The 19,373-nt window shown below is 44.7% G+C and overlaps 1 protein-coding gene across 1 annotated transcript in view; it reads right to left on the reverse strand.

Annotated features, from left to right (window-relative positions):
• Positions 1 to 210: 210 nt before the first annotated feature.
• The window catches only part of LOC141239416 (cell surface glycoprotein CD200 receptor 5-like), a 32,408-nt gene continuing 13,245 nt past the window's right edge, over positions 211 to 19,373 (reverse strand). Inside the window, exons 2-4 of the mRNA XM_073668535.1 lie at positions 6,621 to 6,917; positions 4,142 to 4,393; positions 211 to 959 (exon numbers count right to left, since the gene is read on the reverse strand). Coding sequence (XP_073524636.1) covers positions 841 to 959; positions 4,142 to 4,393; positions 6,621 to 6,917 — 668 coding nt within the window. The 3' untranslated portion in view covers positions 211 to 840. The remainder of the gene's footprint in view (positions 960 to 4,141; positions 4,394 to 6,620; positions 6,918 to 19,373) is intronic.

A 19,373-nucleotide genomic window follows, 5' to 3' on the forward strand; every position in this document is an offset into this window, starting at 1 on the left:
CTTGTAATAATATATTTTTGGGAAATCTTGTAATCTCTCCAGTGCTATAAATATAATAATAATTAATCATAGATGAGCAAATCTACCAAAATATAAATCACAAGATTCACTAAAATTTTGGCCAGGAAATTTGATTTGTGGGCAATTTATTCTACACAAACTGAAGGGAGGGATTAAAAAAAAAAAAAAAAAACATTATAGTCACCTAGCTCGTCACCTGTCCTGGCACCACTGGTCCTCCATTTGCTTGCTTCGGCTCCAGTCTTCACTTCTGTCTCCATGTCTCACCTCTTCACAGCCTCCAGGGCTCATTGGGTGTCATGTGACATCATCATGTGTCGTCCTGGTATGTGATGACATCACCTGAGGCCTTGGCCAGAGAACAAGGCGCTGAAGATTGGAGAAGACAAAAAACAGAAAAGAAGACTGCAAGGAGGAAACAAGCAATTTGTGGACTGGGTAGGGAACTATGGTGCCCAAACAGGTGAGGAGCAAAGTGAGTGGAATGGGTTTTTTTGTTTGTTTGTTGTTAACCCCTTCTCAGCCTTAAAACCAATGATGCAAAATGGTAGTAACAGGCGACCATTTTGTTTGATTCGGTCAAAATTTAATTCTAAAAAGTTTAGGTTTTGTTGAATCCAATTTTTTTTGTGGCATGCAAAGCGAATTTGATTTGCCTTGGATCTAAGCGCTCATCTCGAAAAAAAAATATAAATATAATATTTGACAAATATGAGCTCTCAATGTGAACTCATCTGTCAATCGACATTCTAAACATTCTGATTTTTAAAGGATTAATGCAATAGAAAGATGGGAAATGTGTCATCATTACACCAATATTTAGTACAATATAGGTACCTGACGCTTGATCTTCAAGTACAGAAAAAGCCCTACGAGGAGTACAGTGATGCTAACTGTGATGATTAATCTCATGATGTTATCAAATCTAAATCTATAGCCTAGAAAGAAACATAAAAAAATTTACATAGTCAGAGATAAACAGAGAGAAACGAATGGTGTTGGTTATCTACAAAAAAAGTGCTAAAGTGGTAATTCGTAAACCATATAAAATTGAGCACGTCATGGTAGTTTTGCACATCAAAAGATGTAGGGAGGGCAAGTGAGTCTGCAACCAAGAAGACCAGCCACGTGTGTGTCCATAGCCGGCCACGAACTTGAGAGCGCTGAACGGCTTCTATAGTGAACAGCTTGAATTCAGCCACTTTCCAGTTATGCTAGTGGATAGTGATGAGAAAATCTGAAAATTATTTTGCTCAAATTTTCCCATAAAATTTGATTTGCATCAAAGTTATTCAATGCAAACAGAATAATCCTCATCATAATCTGGGGTTTCTCAAAATATTGGTAGGGTGTAAACAAAAAAGAAAAATAACACTTATGTTGCAGATCACCTGTCCCTCCGGAGCCCACCGTCCTGTCCTCCTATCCGTCCAGGCTCTTTCTTTCAACATCCTGTTCTGGTATCTTCACTCTGCGCTGTGGTTCCCCATATCAAGCAGGCCTCTGATATCATGATGCCATGACATGTGTAGCCCCAGTTGCTGGCTAAGCTTTGGGCGAAGCACGTTATGACATCAAGATGTGCATCATGAGGTCAGTGCTGGAAGTCCCAGAGTTCAGATGCCGAAAAGAATGTCACATGTCAGAACAAAGAAGAGGCCGGATGGAGCAGTACACTAGACATTGGTATTTGGCGGGACAGGTGAGCAGCGAGGTATCAATGTTTTTTTTAAACCATTTTGCAATCTCTACAATTCAGCATCCTCAGACGCACATCCAGCTGAAGTGAATTGCAGCACAGGCTCCCTCTGTCTCCCTAAGCTGCAATACGCGACACCAGCCAATCAGCAGCTGACGTTGGCATGCCAGACATTGGCGTCACATGACAGTGACATCATGCGTCGTCATGTTTTTTAGAATTTTTTTTGCAGAACAGGGGACATATACAGTACAGACCAAAAGTTTGGACACACCTTCTCATTTAAAGATTTTTCTGTATTTTCATGACTATGAAAATTGTACATTCACACTGAAGGCATCAAAATTATGAATTAACACATGTGGAATTATATACTTAACAAAAAAGTGTGAAACAACTGAAAATATGTCTTATATTCTAGCTTCTTCAAAGTATCCACCTTTTGCTTTGAGGACTGCTTTGCACACTCTTGGCATTCTCTTGATGAGCTTCAAGAGGTAGTCACCGGAAATGGTCTTCCAACAATCTTGAAGGAGTTCCCAGAGATGCTTAGCACTTGTTGGCCCTTTTGCCTTCACTCTGCGGTCCAGCTCACCCCAAACCATCTCGATTGGGTTCAGGTCTGGTAACTATGGAGGCCAGGTCATCTGGCGTAGCCCCCCATCACTCTCCTTCTTGGTCAAATAGCCCTTACACAGCCTGGAGGTGTGTTTGGGGTCATTGTCCTGTTGAAAAATAAATGATGGTCTAACTAAACGCAAACCGGATGGAATAGCATGCCGCTGCAAGATGCTGTGGTAGCCATGCTGGTTCAGAATGCCTTCAATTCTGAATAAATCCCCAACAGTGTCACCAGCAAAGCACCCCCACACCATCACACCTCCTCCTCCATGCTTCACGGTGGGAAACAGCCATGTAGAGTCCATCCGTTCACCTTTTCTGCGTCGCACAAAGACACGGTGGTTGGAACCAAAGATCTCAAATTTGGACTCATCAGACCAAAGCACAGATTTCCACTGGTCTAATGTCCATTCCTTGTGTTCTTTAGCCCAAACTAGTCTCTTCTGCTTGTTGCCTGTCCTTAGCAGTGGTTTCCTAGCAGCTTTTTTACCATGAAGGCCTGCTGCACAAAGTCTCCTCTTAACAGTTGTTGTAGAGATGTGTCTGCTGCTAGAACTCTGTGTGGTATTGACCTGGTCTCTAATCTGAGCTGCTATTAACGTGCGATTTCTGAGGCTGGTGACTCGGATAAACTTATCCTCAGAAGCAGAGGTGACTCTTGGTCTTACTTTCCTGGGGCAGTCCTCATGTGAGCCAGTTTCTTTGTAGCGCTTGATGGTTTTTGCAACTGCACTTGGGGACACTTTCAACGTTTTCCCAATTTTTCGCACTGACTGACCTTCATTTCTTAAAGTAATGATGGCCACTCGTTTTTCTTTACTTAGCTGCTTTTTTATTGCCATAATACAAATTCTAACAGTCTATTCAGTAGGACTATCAGCTGTGTATCCACCAGACTTCTGCACAACACAACTGATGGTCCCAACCCCATTTATAAGGCAAGAAATCCCACTTATTAAACCTGACAGGGCACACCTGTGAAGTGAAAACCATTTCCGGTGACTACCTCTTGAAGCTCATCAAGAGAATGCCAAGAGTGTGCAAAGCAGTCATCAAAGCAAAAGGTGGCTACTTTGAAGAACCTAGAATATAAGACATATTTTCAGTTGTTTCACACTTTTTTGTTAAGTATATAATTCCACATGTGTTAATTCATAGTTTTGATGCCTTCAGTGTGAATGTACAATTTTCATAGTCATTAAAATACAGAAAAATCTTTAAATGAGAAGGTGTGTCCAAACTTTTGGTCTGTACTGTATATTAGAAAGGGGTCCAGGATGGGGGACATATATACTGGGAAGGTGGACATAAATACTAGGATGAGGGACATATATAACAGGAAGGGGCCCAGGATGGGGGTCATAAAAACCAGGATGGGGGACATGTATACCAGGATGGGCCCCAGGGTGGGGGGTATATATACCAGGATGGGGGACATACAGTATATAAAAGTATGGGGGACATGTATACTTAGAAGGGGGACATACAGTGTATCTACCAGAATGGGGGATTTATATATCAGGAAGGGGCTTAGTATTGGGGACATATATATGGGAAGGGTCCCAGGAAGGGGGACATATATACCAGCATGGGGGACATATATACATGGAAGGGGCTGAGGATGTGGGCTATTACTACATAATGAGGGAGGGGACAAACACGCATGTCTTTAAAGAATATAGAACGCTACAAGGACCCATACATATGACCAACATGCAGAGGGGGCCCAGGTCCAAACTTTTCACTGGGGCCCATTGGACTCTAGTTACAACACTGCACACACACATACTATATACTTACTGCTCAGCGTAATGTCTCCTGTCCATGAATTTGCAAACACTGGATGAGACACTACACAAGTCACCGATATCTCAGTTCTCCAGTTCCTGTAAGTGCTGATCACTGACCACGTCCCGTCCAGATCTTCCAGTTTTGTAGTGTTTATATCATCTAAATATGGGATCCAGGAGATTTCTGCGGGTGGCCTCCCACCGATGGCTCCACATTCTGGTGATAAATCGCTGTTTAATTTTAGGAATATAGACGGCTCAGCTGAAAAGGAATAAAACGTTTTTTTTGTTTAGCTATTTTTTTTATTAAGACTAATGCTAATGAGCAGCAAAGAATTAGCTAAAAAAGGAAACTCTTAGCAACTGTCTCACCTGATCTTTCGACACCTAATCTCTGAAAATAATTTTCCTTCTTGTATTGACTACGCAAAGCAGATTTCCCTGCTCTACCTTAGAACTGTGATCCTATATCTGCTCCTCCACCATTCAGTCGTTTTTTTCAATGAAGACCATTTTAGATATTGGTAAATCCAATGAAACTCAAATATGGGACAGATCGGTATCGAATGATGGTGGTACTGTCAGATTTTATTTACATTCCATGTAGCAATCATCTTCTGTCTAGAAACTTACTTCTTCTTATTCCCATTGTCCGCTTTGCTTCTGGGCACTGCTGTTCACAGCGTCCTGATGCCTTCCAAAGTCAGGATATTGTTTCGACAGCTACAGTGGAGAATTTTGAAATTCTGGATTTCTTTGGCATCTGAAGTCTGATCTGTACATATTAGACCCCTGATTCATCATTAGCATTTTTTAAGTCACTTTCCTTTTTTGTCTTATGTGGTTTTAGTTGCCGTAAATTTATCAAAACGGAGTAAGCAATTGATTAATTTGGCGCAAAGTAAAAATAACTTTTTTGGCACACATTGGCTCCAAAAGTCAGAAAAACCGCATTCAAATTTGGCATACACAAAAATAAACCGGGGGAAAGGGGGGTATTTTTTAAAAAGTCGCAATCGATGAATCAGGCTAAAACATCTAGAATTGCTAGACTCCGTCCACAAATTGTAAAACAAAAACAGGCGAGCACATATAACATAGATTTAAGAAAAGTGCAATTAAAATAGTGAATTGGATGCAAGCAATAAAAAGGTGCAAAGTACACAAATCTAGGCACCAAAGGTGCACATGCAATGATGAATTGAGTCCATAGATTTTCAAAAGGAATGCAGACAGATAACAGTAAGAGTTCAAGTGTGTTGTACTCTCTGGGAGGAAATGTGATTGATGGTTATAAAGACTCTATAACAGTGTTTCCCAAACTCCAGTCCTCACGGCCCCCCACAGGTCATGTTTTCAGGATTTCCATAGTGCTGCACAGCTAAGAGAATTACTGATGCCTTGATGATACTTCCACCACCTGGCCAATGCTAAGAAAATCCGGAAAACATGAGCTGATGGGGTCCTTGAGGACTGGAGTTTGGGAAACACTGCTCTATAAGAAGTAAAAGGCTTGAAGAGAGGTAGATGGTTAGTATTCAGCCACGAACCAACACTGGCGGCACTTTGTAGTTGGTACAGTCTGATGGCAAACCCCTCAGCCGCACTTCCCTAACTGAGACAAAATCTATTTCGCCCCATCAAAATACTGCGCAGAATACATCCACATTACCGGTTATGGTCCCTTCTCAAGGGCTTGTTTGGCAACTTGTAGTCTTCTCACTTAGTTACCATGTTACAGTTCCTCACACACTGGTACTTGTCCTCTGACTGTTTCTGATGTAGTACTTCTCTTCTCATTCAAGCCTCAACACTCAGACACTTCTTGTACGGCAATGCTCACTAAGGAATAAGCCTCTTTGTTCCCTTCTGTGGTGCCGTCACTTTGAAATGGTGGCTCTTTCATCTAGGAATCCTAATTTCCTTCCCGGAAGGCATACTACATCAACTGCATTGTAGGCTAGAAGAGCTTCTGACATGCTCATCTTTGGATCTAACTAGGCTATTGGGATGACACACCATTTGGTAAGTGTCGGTCACTCTTTACTTGCTAGCTTTCTATCTAGGCTTTCTACTTCCTTGCTTCTACCTGCAGCTTGTCTGCAAATCCTTTTGAGTTCTGGCAAAACAATGCTAATACTAACTTCACCGTACTGGAAATATTTTGTTTCTGCCTGAAGCTTATCAGTTCTGGACTTACTTGTATGGTCTTCAAAGTGATGTTGTATGTTAAGATTTCATCTCCCAGCAACATTTAAATGCCCATAAAATCATTCAAACCCAAAGCATAGGCAAAAAAATAATCTGAAACTAAAGCTTTGCAAACATTTTTTTTACATACAAGACAACTAGCAATTTATTGGACCCAAATTATAATATATATCTTAGATATAACATGTCTGATATGTTATATAATGTAGGGATTTACAGAAATGATTCTATATAGGGGCACATCAAAAACATGCCTTCTAATAAAATTAATTGCTTACCTAATACTTCTAGTAAATAGATTCTGAAGAACGTGTCCTCATTATTCACCACTTCACAAGTGTACGTCCCTTCATCAGATATCTCAGTATTGTTGATGGTCAGTGATAAATGGTCACATCTTATACTTGGGCTGCAGGAGCTGTATGACGTCTTTGTATTATCCTCCTCTATTTTATATGATATTACACAGGATGAATTATATAGACGAAGCTTCCATATAACTGATAGTAATGTGTCTCCGGGATCAACCTCACACTGCAGAACAGCAGGATCACCTCTTCTCACCTTCACCACATCTGAAAGTTAGAAAATTATCTCGGTGAGTTTTAAACTATCGTGAGTTCATCTCCACATATAATTACTTTTTACCTACATTTAATGGGGATCTGTCACCAGGTTTTTTTATTTATTATTATTTCTTTTTAGAGCACCATCGATTCCCGGCTATTGTACATGAGAGGTTTTACATAAAAAAATATAAATATAAATTACAGTGAACAAACTAACAATGACAGACAGGTACAAGGGGGGAGGGAGGGCCTCCTTTGGGGCTTAAATTCTTCAGTATAATGTGAAGGAGACAGTTGGTAAGGGGGGTCGCGGCAGCTTCGGTGGTGGTTAGGTGGCTTCAGGGTTATTGCAGGCTGTAAGTTTTCTTGAAAAGTTTTGGGTTCAAGTTCCGGCTGAATATTCTGATTGTGACGGATAATCTGACGTGTTGGGGCATAGAACTCTAGAGTATGGGGGATGCTTGAGAGAAGTCTTGGAGGCGATTGGGTAAGGAACGTATAAGTGTGGAGAGAAGGAGGTCTTGAGAGGACCAGAGAGTATGTGGTGCAAAAGTAATGGGAAATTAGTTTGGAGATATATAGAAGAGACTGATTATGAACGGCTTTGTATGTCAGTGTTAATAGTTTGAACTGGATACATTGGGGAACTGGGAGCCAAAGACTGGATTTGCAGAGGGGACAAGCGGAGGAGAGAGATGAACTAGTCGGGCGGCAGAGTTAAGGACGGACTGGAGAGGTAGAAGAGTGTTAGTAGGGAGGCCACAGAGGAGAAAATTGCAGTAGTCGAGGCAGGAGTGGATGAGGGCATGCAGTAAGATTTTAGTAGATTCATGGTTGAGGAAAGGACAGATTCTGGAAATATTTTTGAGTTGGAGGCGGCAGGAGGTGGTGAGAGCTTGGATGTGCAGTTTGAAGGACAGGACATTACAGGGGAAAATGTGATATCATTTATTGTGATAGATAGATCAGTTAGGGGGGTTAGGTGATATAGTGGAAAGATGATGAGTTCTTCTTTGTCCATATTGAGCTTTAGGAAGCATGACGATGAGAAGGAGGATATGGCTGACAGGCACTCTGGCATTCTGGACAGCAGAGAGATGATGTCCGAGCCAGAGAGGTAGATCTAAGTATCATCAGCATATAGATGGTCCTGGAAGCCATGGTCCTTTATAAGTTGTCCCAGGCCAAAGGTATAGATTGAGAAAAGTAGGGGTCCCAGAACAGAACCTTGAGGGACACCAACAGAAAGAGGGTGGGATGAGGAGGTAGCATGGGAGTTGGAGACGCTAAATTTGCAGTTGGAGAGGTATGAGGAAATCAAGAAGAGGGCAAGGCCTTTGACGCGAAGGCAAGAGAGGATTTTTAGTAGGAGGGAGTGATCGACTTTGTGGAAGGAAGAGGACAGGTCTAGAAGGAGGAGTATAGAGAATTGTCTGTTAGCTTTGGCTGTTGGTAAGTCGTTAGTAATTTTGGTCAGGGTCATTTCAGTGGAATGGTGGGGATGGAAGCCGGATTGTAGGTCATCAAAGAGTGAGTTAAATGAGTGATGAAAGGAACGTTCAGCACGGACATGCTGTTCGAGGAGTTTGGAGGTTAACGGGAGCAGTGATATGGGACAATAGCGGGATGTAGAAGTCGGGTCAAGGGAAGGCTCTTCAGCATAGGTGTGATCACGGCATGTTTGAAAGCAGAAGGGAAGGTACCAGAGGTTAGTCAGCACGGACATGCTGTTCGAGGAGTTTGGAGGTTAACGGGAGCAGTGATATGGGACAATAGCGGGATGTAGAAGTCGGGTCAAGGGAAGGCTCTTCAGCATAGGTGTGATCACGGCATGTTTGAAAGCAGAAGGGAAGGTACCAGAGGTTAGTGATAAGTTGAAAAGATGGGTTAGGGCCGGGATAAGTGTGGTGGTGAGATTGGGAAGGAGGTGGGATAGGATAGAGTCAAGTGTACAAGTGGGGAGGTGTGAATTGGAGAGGAGATGAGTGAGCTCTAATTCATTGATGGTGGGGAGGAAAGTTATGGGGGAGGGGCAGTGGTCTTTTATACATAGGTGTTCTGGTGGATGGGCAGTAAAGACTTGCCTTGTTAGGTCGACATTATTTTTGAAATGTGTGGAGAAGTCTTCTGTAGAGATAAGGGAGGCTGAAGGAGGCAGTGTAGGGTGGAAGAAGGAGTTAAAAATGTTGAATAATGCTTTAGGGTTGTGCGATAAAGATACAAGGGTTGCGAAGTTGTCCTGTTTGTAGCATCGGCGTCTCTGCCTCCTGCCAGGCAGAGACGCCGTCCCACTCACCTCCGTGCTCCCCGCGCTCCCCGCTCTGCGTTCTCCAGAGCTCTTCTTCCTGCTGCCGGCGCATGCGGCTCCCCGGGCACTGTGCTTAGGGCGCGCGCGCACGCTCCCTCCCTCTTAAAGGGGCCGCGCGCGCCGTCCTAAGGAGTCCCCGGCCAATAGCCGTGGGTCCTCCCATATATAAGGCACCTCCTCCAAAATGGAGGTGCCCGAGCAAAAGTTGTTGCACAGTGTTTCTGACCTCTGCTTCAGCCCTCAGGTCCCGCTGCTAGCCTGACTACTTGTCCTGCCTGCCAGCCTGTTACTTGCCTGTTACCTGCCAGTTACCTGCCGTGCCTGCCAGCCCGCTCACCTGGGAGCACTTGCCTGTTACCTGCCTGTCACCTGCCGTGCCAGCCGGTCCATTCACCTGGGGAGCACTCGCCTGTTACCTGCCAGTTACCTGCCGTGCCTGCCAGCCCGCTCACCTGGGAGCACTCACCTGTTACCTGCCTGTTACCTGCTGTGCCTGCCAGCCCGCTCACCTGGGAGCACTCACCTGTTACCTGCCTGCTACCTGCTGTGCCTGCCAGCCCGCTCACCTGGGAGCACTTGCCTGTTTCCTGCCTGTCACTTGCCGTGACCACCTGACAGCCTACCTGGAGGCTCCCGCCTGTCGCCTGCCGTGTCGGCCAGTCCATCCACCAGGACCACTCGTCAGCTTGCCTGCTGTGCCCATCTGCTATACCGGTCAGTCCCAGCCATCTGACCCGTGGGAGTCACCTGCTCTCTTACAAGGTCGTCCCCAGAGTAGCACCTGGTCCCTCTGCTCGGTCCCTCCCAGGTCACGGAGTCGTTAGCCGCCGTACGATCTGGGTCGGGCCAAGTTGATACTTAGTTACGCCCCTCTGGGTCCCTCCTTGCACCGCAGCACAGAGGTTCCACCACCCGGACTCGTAACACTGTTTAGCAGAGGTGAGGGCCGTTTTGAATGTGAAAGTTGCTGTTTTTAATTCTGTGAAGTCTTTTTGCGAGTGTGTTTTCTTTCAACCCTGCTCCGCAACCCAGGACACTAGCCGAAGCTTTTTAATGAGGTTATGGAGCAAGGGTTGCCTATTGATTCACTGCACTCTGCCATGCAGAAGAGGGGCAACCAAGTCAATAGCTGATGCCAGTGTGGTGTTGTAGAAAGCAGTGGCACTGTCTGTGTCGCGGAGTGAAGATATGGAGGACAGCAGTAGAATAGAGTCAGAGAGTGTGTGAATGTTTAGGTGTGTGAGGTCTCTGCAGGGGTGTGCTAGTTTATGAACATGGGGGGCAGGTGAGGAGAACAGGGATGAGAAAGTGAGTATATAGTGGACAGATAGGAGGAGAGGTGAGGTTGTGAGGCTGGATAAGGAGTAGAGGCGGGTGAAGATAAGGTCTAATGTATGTCCATCTGTGGGAGTGTCTGTGGACGACCACTGAGTAAGACTAAAGTATGAAGCAAGGGACAGGAGTTTAGAGGCTGAAGGCTGGCAAGTGTCAGTGGGGATGTTGAAGTCACCCATGATTATGGTGGGAATGTCAGCAAAGAGAAAGTGTAATAGCCAGGTGGAGAAGTGCTCTATAAAGGCAGTGGTCAGGCCCGGGGGTTGGTATATGATGGCCACTTGTGTCAAGGTAAAATATATATATTATAGAAAATCAATTAGTTTCTTTTAATAGATTACCTAATCAGTGTGAATTAATATAGAGATGATGGAATAATCTATGTGTATGTATGTATGCAAATGTGTATATGCACATGGATTATGCTAATAGTTAATGAATATATAACTAACAGTTTCTATTCTTATTGTAGACAGGAACAACTAAATGATTTCCTGAGAATGATGTATGCACGTGCATGGCTGATAACAGAGAGATTCATGTCGAGTTGGCAAAGATGGCGCTGAGAGACAAACTCACCCCTCCCATCAGAATTTCTTAAGCGTTACTGAGGCCAAAAGATACATGGATGAGCAAATTGCAGTGTGCCAAGTTATCAGAAAAAGCAATGAATTTTACTAATCCCACCTAGAAGTAGAATATTATTTAACCCCATGTCTACGTAATAAAGTATGACATTTTGTGTGGTTCAGTCTCTGAGTGAAGTTTTTCAACCAGATTAGCAAATGTGGTTAATTAGCTTCTTTGCATGCACTCGGACATCTTTAATTTGGAGGAGAGCAGTTACCTAGTGTATCTTAAATTGGTGAAACCTCCACACTTGTAGCACTTCAAAAAAAGGAAAGATGAGGAAGGATAGAGGTGAGATTGGGTTGAAGATGCAGTTGTTAGAACCAAGAAGACCCACTCCTCCACCATGTTGATTGCCAGAGCAAGGAGTGTGAGTAAAGGCCACTGTAACACAATGCGGCAGGTGAGGCTGTGTCGGAGGGTGTTAGCCTTGTTTTAGTGAGGCCCAGGAAGGATAGGTTGTGAGAAGTAAAGAAGTCGTGAATGACCTGGAGCTTATTGCAGACAGATTTGTGGAGCAAAAACTGTAAGGGCATAGGTAAGCATGGTGAAAGTGTAAGTGTGGGAAGTTAAAGAGATAAGCACAGTTAATAAACCGTTGTAACTCTTACATTCTGGTCACTTCTGGTACATTTCTGAAACATTTCTAATGTGCACTTAAAAGCTTCACTTGAAGATACGCGCAAAGATTGGGTCTAAGCCACCCAATCTAACAGCTGTTAATTGTAGAAAGAAAGACTCTGATTCAGCGGGTACGGAAAGTATTCAGACCGCTTTAAATGTTCCACTCTTTGTTTCATTGCAGCCATTTGGCAAATTCTAAAAAGTTAATTTTTTTTCTCATTAAAGTACACTCTGCACCCCATCTTGACTGAAAAAAAAACAGAAATGTAGACATTTTTGCAAATTTATTAAAAAAGAAAAACTGAAATAGCGCAGCATTACAGTTTTAGTACTTTTTTATGCGTTTAACAGAGAAAAAATATCAATCACACCATTTTTATTTACATCATGTACCAATCCCTGTAAATAATCTGATCGCTGTGTTGTGTGTATAATCTGCCTGTGGAGTCAGAGGCTGCAGTACAGATCAAATACACAAAATTCTCCCCACAACATCATCAGAGCTTGTGGCTCAGTAGCTTAAGCACCTGTATGTACTGATAAGGTTGGGGGTTTGAGACCTGGGGAGACTCAGAAAAAAAAAAATACATTTTTGTAATTGCTAATTACTTTTACTACTTTTATACGAACAAAACAATTATTTTTCTTCACCTCAGTATACCGGCACCATAGAAATACATTGCTATACACAATGTATCTCTATAGACATGTATAACCTGTTTCTGGATTTACTGCCTGCAATAGAGGTCAAGATTACCAAATTCTCCTATCTACATTATTGTTTGCTATGGCTCCTGGATAGAGCAACAGCCTGCAAAAAGCACATTCAAGTCCTGGGGAGACCGGATCACAGGAGAGAGAAAAAGTGAATAATACAATTTAATTCATGCACTTAGTAGAGAGCAGCGCCCACCCAAGGAAGAGGAGCTATGGAGCAATGAAGACATTGGAGAGGTGAGTTTAGAAGTGGGACAAATGCTCTGATGTGATGGGACAGTCCCGCTGAATCCGGGATGGTTGGGAGATATGTAATAATAACCTCACAATGACTCTGTATTTTACACAGAAAGCTCAGTGTATTAACTTTTTATGCTCTGAATTTCACACTTACTTACTTGCTATTCCTACCTAGTAACACTCTGTCTGGGCATGTTAGACCTGGAGCGTTTCTCACATATTATACATTGGCTCACATATCACCGATTTCTGCAGCAGACATGTGGATCTTCACTCGATTTGTCACACACTTGTTGCAGCATACTCATCACAAAGAAGCCAAAAGAGCAAAACCCTTGGATGGGCAAAACACTGAGCGTATATATATTTTTTCTGAAATTGTATTATATTAAGGTGCTGGATATTCTCTGCTCTTTTTTTAAGTATGCTTATTGCATTTTGAAATACACATCAGTGATGTTTTAGCTACTCACTAATTTAGGCCAGGTTCACATGTTCAGTATTTGGTCAGTAATTTACATCAGTAATTATAAGCCAAAATCAGGAGTGGAACAATTGGAGGAAAAGTATAATAGAAACACGTCACCACTTCTGTATTTATGACCCACTCCTGGTTTTGGCTTACAAATACTGATATAAAATGCTAACCAAATACTGAAAGTGTGAACATGGCCTTATAGGGAACCATGTCGTTTATTTGTAAAAGAACATCTTGAGTGTTGAGAACAATTGCCAGTTGTAAAGCCAACCTTTATCCTAATGGATGCTGCCTGATTAAAAGAATCACCTGGTCAAAGTATCAATGCAAAAACTGATGGTTTGAACATTTTTTTTTGCTTGGGCCTTTTTTTTTTTCTTTTTTTTGCCTATTGCGGAGTTTATTGTGGGCTTTCTGCTCCAACATAGAACCAGCTCAACTGAAAAATATTATAAAGACTTTATATGAGCAAATTGCTAGACTTTTATTGGGACTTTATTTTTCACTTTTGTAACTATTTTTACAGTTTTTTTTATTTTTTATAATCCTCCGATTGTTTTACAATACAATTTATAAAGGGTCATTTACCAAACAGCAAACTTTAAAGGTTAAGATATTCTTGGACAGATCTCATGTAACAGTTGGGGTGAGGGTTTTTATAGAAATGACAACAGTACAAAATATTCAGATTTATAGTAAAAGTAATAGCAAAGGGTTCTCATCTAATACCTGTAGGAAAGTTTCTCTGCCTATTACGTTGTTTTCACCCACCGCATAACAAGTGTACGTCCCTTCATCAGATATCTCAGTGTTATTGATCATCAGTGATTAGTGTTGAGCATTCCGATACTGAAATATCGGGTATCGGCCGATATTCGCGGTATTGGAATTCCGATACTTAATTCCGATACTTTTGCAATATTGTATACCGGAATCGGAAGTTCCCATAATGCAATGAGCCATTTTCATTTTATTCAGCCAATGAGGATCCTAAGAAGTGTGGGCACATCCTGTTAGGCATGTAGGCATCTTAACTAATGGCATGGCTGTGATTGGCTGCTGAAATGATGTCATGATGCACTATAAAAGCCGCCGCCGCCATTTTGAGCTCACTCTGCTGTGAATTCAGTTAGGGATAGGACGCTGTTGTTCTGAGGGACAGTTTTAGCTACCTATTTGCTCTATACTGCTTTACCCAAGCTACTTTATAAATCGCTGTGCCTTGCAGTGCTAGTGCACAGTTCTCTGTGCTGTTCACCGCTTTCTGCAAGGTCTGGTGTGTGAGTGCAGCTCACCCTGTAGTGTGTGCTTCAGCCACGTCTGGTTGTAGTGCACTCAGTGTGTGTCACTGCCTCATACATTGTCCTTTTTTGCCAATTCATAATTTTTCCTGATATCTCCTATTAGTGTGGTGGTTCCATCCGTATTCAGCTAAATTGGTTCCAAACACACTATATAGGAGTAGTTAGAGGAGCCTTTCTGCAGCATTGGGCCCTGTGGCCCCAGCCAGATTAGTATTAGCCTATTTTTTGTAGCCTCATCTATTGCATTGTAGGTTACCTTCCTACATTGTAATAGCTACAAAAAGTTTGTGATACTATCGTTATTACATCTTTAGGCACATCCAGTGTCTTTTTGTGACAAAAAAAACCTAAATAAAGTTCACCAAACACTCCACTTTACAGTTGTGTAGGCCACATTAGCTCATATTAAAGTCTAGTCCACACTTTATAAAATTAGTGTTTCTTATACCTGTTAGCAGCTGTTCAGGAATAAGCACACTAAGCCCTTAGTACTTTTCTGCCTATCTTTATCAGTCTACCAAGATGAAGAAGGCAGGGAGTAAGGCATGTGGTCGTGGGCGTGGGTGTGGAGTTTCTGCAGGGAGAGGACGTGAGGATTCTGTGCCTGCAGGGAGAGGATGTGGGGATTCTGTGCCTGCTGTGGGCACCAGTGACTCAGCATCCCCCAGTTTTACCAGGGAACAGTCCTTTATGCGCAGCTTTGTAGGAGCTAGCTGTACCCCACTGCTGCGGGAGGACCAAATTGAAGCCGTTGTCGGATGGATGGCAGCTAACGCATCGACTTCAATTAGTTCCAGATCCTCTCAGGTCCTGAGCACTGAAGAGCACCCATCTGTCTCTTCACCACCTGCCAAATTGCCCAGGCAGTCAGAGAGCCCTGGACAGGAGCCATCTCTACTTCTGTTCTCTGAATCTCTTGGCTTGGAAAGAGGGGGCCAGCCAAGCAGAATTCTAGAATTTGAAGAAGAGGTAGTATGCAGTGATGCGCAACCGTTTTGTCTCTCTGAATCTGAAGAGGCGGGTGGGACAGTGCCTATGGTCAGCAGCACACCTCAGTACGCATCTGATGATGAGACTCAGGTGCCACTTTCTGGTGCGTACTGTGCTGTCGAGACTACCCAGGAGAAGCAGTTGTTTGAAGAGGGTGGTGTAGATGATGAGGTCCTTGACCCATCATGGCGTGAGGGACAGGAAGGTGGTGGGAGCAGCTCTGAGGAAGAGATTCCCCGAACAGCCCAAAAAGGAGGGAGGGGGCAGACTTGGTTGCCTGTAGCCTCCACTTCGGCACCCATTAGGAGCATGGCTCTTCCAAAATCCAAAGCGGGCGCTCCCAAGACTTGCAGTGCCTGGTCCTTTTTTGACACAGTTGCAGATGACATTTGCTTTGTCAAATGCAAGCTGTGTAATCAGAAGGTGAAAAGAGGGAAAAGTGTCAGCAACCTCAATATACCACAAATATGTGGAAACATGTGCGGACCAAGCACGTGGTGGAGTTACAAAAACACACTGAAGACCTAGGCCAACCTACAGCGCCACCTACCACCTCTTCAGCTCGTGTTGTAGCCTCTTCCTCCAGCTCACACACAGCTGGTTCGGCTTCCTCACAGGATCGCCATGGAAGAATCTCTGGCACTGTTGTACAGGGACACAGTGTAATTCCACCCACAGCACCACTTTCCCCATCATCCTCACACTCCCAGGCCAGTCTACAGCCATCGTTACCACAGGCATGGGAGAAAAGGCGCCCATACTCGGCAAACCACCCCCGAGCACAGGCTCTGAATGCTGGCATTGCTAAACTACTGGCCCTTGAAATGCTATCATTCAGGCTGGTGGAGACTGACACAGTCCGTAACTTTATGGCATTGGCAGTCCCACAATACAACGTGCCCAGCCGATTTTATTTCAGCAGGCAAGCCGTCCCTGCCCTGCAACATCATGTGGAGGGAAAAATTAAACATGCGCTACAAAACGCCGTCAGTAGCAAGGTCCACCTGACCACCGATGCGTGGACCAGTAAGCATGGACAGGGACGATACCTTTCCCTCACTGCCCATTGGGTAAATGTTGTGGAGCCGGGTACAGATCTTGAGAGTGGCGCTGTATGTGTTCTGCCAACTCCAAGGATTGCAGGAATCCAGTCTGTACACATTGACTCCTCCTCATACTCCAGTTCCTCTGAATCAGCGCTGCAGGAGCCGTCACGGTCTACCTCCACATCGACCCGTGAACGGTTACCTGTTATGGTGACCAATATGAGCACAGCCGTGGCCAAACGTCAACAGGCCGTATTAAAATTAATTTCTCTGGGGAATCGAAGCCACACAGCGCAGGAGCTCTGGAATGCCATCAAGCAGCAGAGCGACGTGTGGTTTGTGCCAGCGAATCTCCAGCCAGGCATGGTAGTGTGTGACAATGGCCGAAATCTGGTGGCAGCTCTGGGCCTAGGCAACCTCACTCACATCCCATGTCTGGCACATGTGCTCAACTTGGTCGTGCAGAGTTTTTTGAGGGACTATCCGGATCTTGATGCACTGCTTCACAAGGTCCGCATAGAGTGCGCTCACTTGCGGCGTTCCAGCAATGCAAGATCACGCATTGCAGCTCTGCAGCGCCGATTACGTCTTCCGGAACATCGCATCATATGTGACCTACCCACCAGGTGGAATTCAACGTTACATATGTTGGAGAGGTTGTGTGAGCAGCAGGCAGCAGTAATGGAGTACCAGCTGCAGCAGGCGCAAACAAGTCGCAGTGCGCGCCGTTCACACTTCACCACCACTGAGTGGGCCTCTATGAAGGACATTTGCCACGTTTTGCGTGCTTTCGATTATTCCACGCGGATGGCGAGTGCAGATGATGCACTAGTCAGCATGACTATCCCCCTTATCTGCCTGCTTGAAAAAACACAGCAAGCACTAAGGGACAAGGTTTTGGAAGAGGTGGAGGATGAGGAGTCACAAATGCCATCTGCTTCTCTACAGTCTGCGCAACGTGGTTCCTCACAAAGGCCTAGGCAGGGGACAATTTGTGAGGAGGATGAGGAAGAGTCAATGGATGAGGAAGACATCTGTCCAGAGGAGGGAGGTACACAATGCTCTAGTAGTCAGTATCTAGAGCGAGGGTGGGGAGATGCAGAGCAGGCAGAGATCACGCCTCAAGCAGGGGACAGCGTTTCTTGGCCAGTTGGCAGTCTGCAGCACATGGTTGATTTCATGCTGCAGTGCCTGAGAAACGACCGCCGCATCGCCCACATTCTCAACACGGCTGATTATTGGGTGTCCACCCTCCTAGATCCTCGCTACCGGGACAACTTACAAAGCCTCATAACACCGTTGAACCGGGAGCGTAAAATGCGGGAGTACCAAGACGCACTGGTGCATTCCATCATGTTCTCCTTTCCAACCGAGAGCAGTGCTGCTAGTGCTTTACAAAGCAGCTCAGTGCGTCGAGACAGTGGAGGAAGCTCTGCACAAAGAGGGAGCAGAAGCAGCGCCTCAGCACAAGGCAAGACCAGTATGGCCGAAATGTGGCAAAGTTTTGTGTCCCCGCCGCCACAAATGTCTACACCATCACAGACGGCTCCAGTCAGCAGGAGGCAACGTTTCCGTCAGATGGTGACAGACTACATGTCTTGCCCTCTTAGTGTACTCCCAGACGGCTCTTCTCCCTTCAAGTTTTGGGTCTGTAAGCTAGATACATGGCCAGAGCTAAGTCAGTATGCATTGGAGGTGCTAGCTTGCCCTGCTGCTAGTGTATTATCGGAACGCGTCTTTAGTGCCGCAGGTGGTGTACTAACAGACCGTCGCATGCGACTATCCTCCGATAACGTTGACCGGCTTACTTTTCTCAAAATGAACAAGGCCTGGATCTCTCATGAATTTGCCAGTCCTCTTCCAGAATAAATAATTGTTGGCAAAAGTATCCAGGTCTCAAGTTCTGTTCATGATTCTACCACCTGAACTGTAATCCCTGAGCTCCAACACCGCCAGTTGGCGCTCGGAAGTGCCGTCTGCACAGTCAACACTTGCTGCCGTGTCATTAGGGTTCAGTAACGTCAGCTGTTCCCCTGCTGTGTGGACGACAATTTCTCCTGCTCTGTCCACATTCTCACTACTACAGATTTTAAAGTTGCTCCAATTACACCTCTGGCTCCTCTGTTTTCAGTATTATCCCTGAGCTCCAACACCGCCAGTTGGCGCTCGGAAGTGCCGTCTGCACAGTCAACACTTGCTGCCGTGTGATTGGGGTTCAGTAACGTCAGCTGTTCCCCTGCTGTGCGGACGGCACTTTCTCCTGCTCTGTCCACATCCACTGTACTACTGATTTAAAACCTCCTCCAAATACACCTCTGGCTCCTCTGTTTTCAGTATTATCCCTGAGCTCCAACACCGCCAGTTGGCGCTCGGAAGTGAAGTCTGCACAGTCAACACTTGCTGCCATATTATTGGGGTTCAGTAACATCAGCTGTTCCCCTGCTGTGCGGACGGCAATTTCTCCTGCTCTGTCCACATCCACTGTACTACTGATTTAAAACCTCCTCCAAATACACCTCTGGCTCCTCTGTTTTCAGTATTATCCCTGAGCTCCAACATCGCCAGTTGGCACTCGGAAGTGCCGTCTGCACAGTCAACACTTGCTGCCATGTTATTGGGGTTCAGTAACGTCAGCTGTTCCCCTGCTGTGCGGACGGCAATTTCTCCTGCTCTGTCCACATTCTCACTACTACAGATTTTAAAGTTGCTCCAATTACACCTCTGGCTCCTCTGTTTCCAGTATTATCCCTGAGCTCCAACACCGCCAGTTGGCGCTCGGAAGTGCCGTCT

This window comes from Phyllobates terribilis, unplaced genomic scaffold (genome assembly GCF_046119375.1).
Source record: "Phyllobates terribilis strain yellow unplaced genomic scaffold, ASM4611937v1 Scaffold_2__4_contigs__length_985480577, whole genome shotgun sequence".
Lineage (NCBI taxonomy): Eukaryota > Metazoa > Chordata > Amphibia > Anura > Dendrobatidae > Phyllobates > Phyllobates terribilis.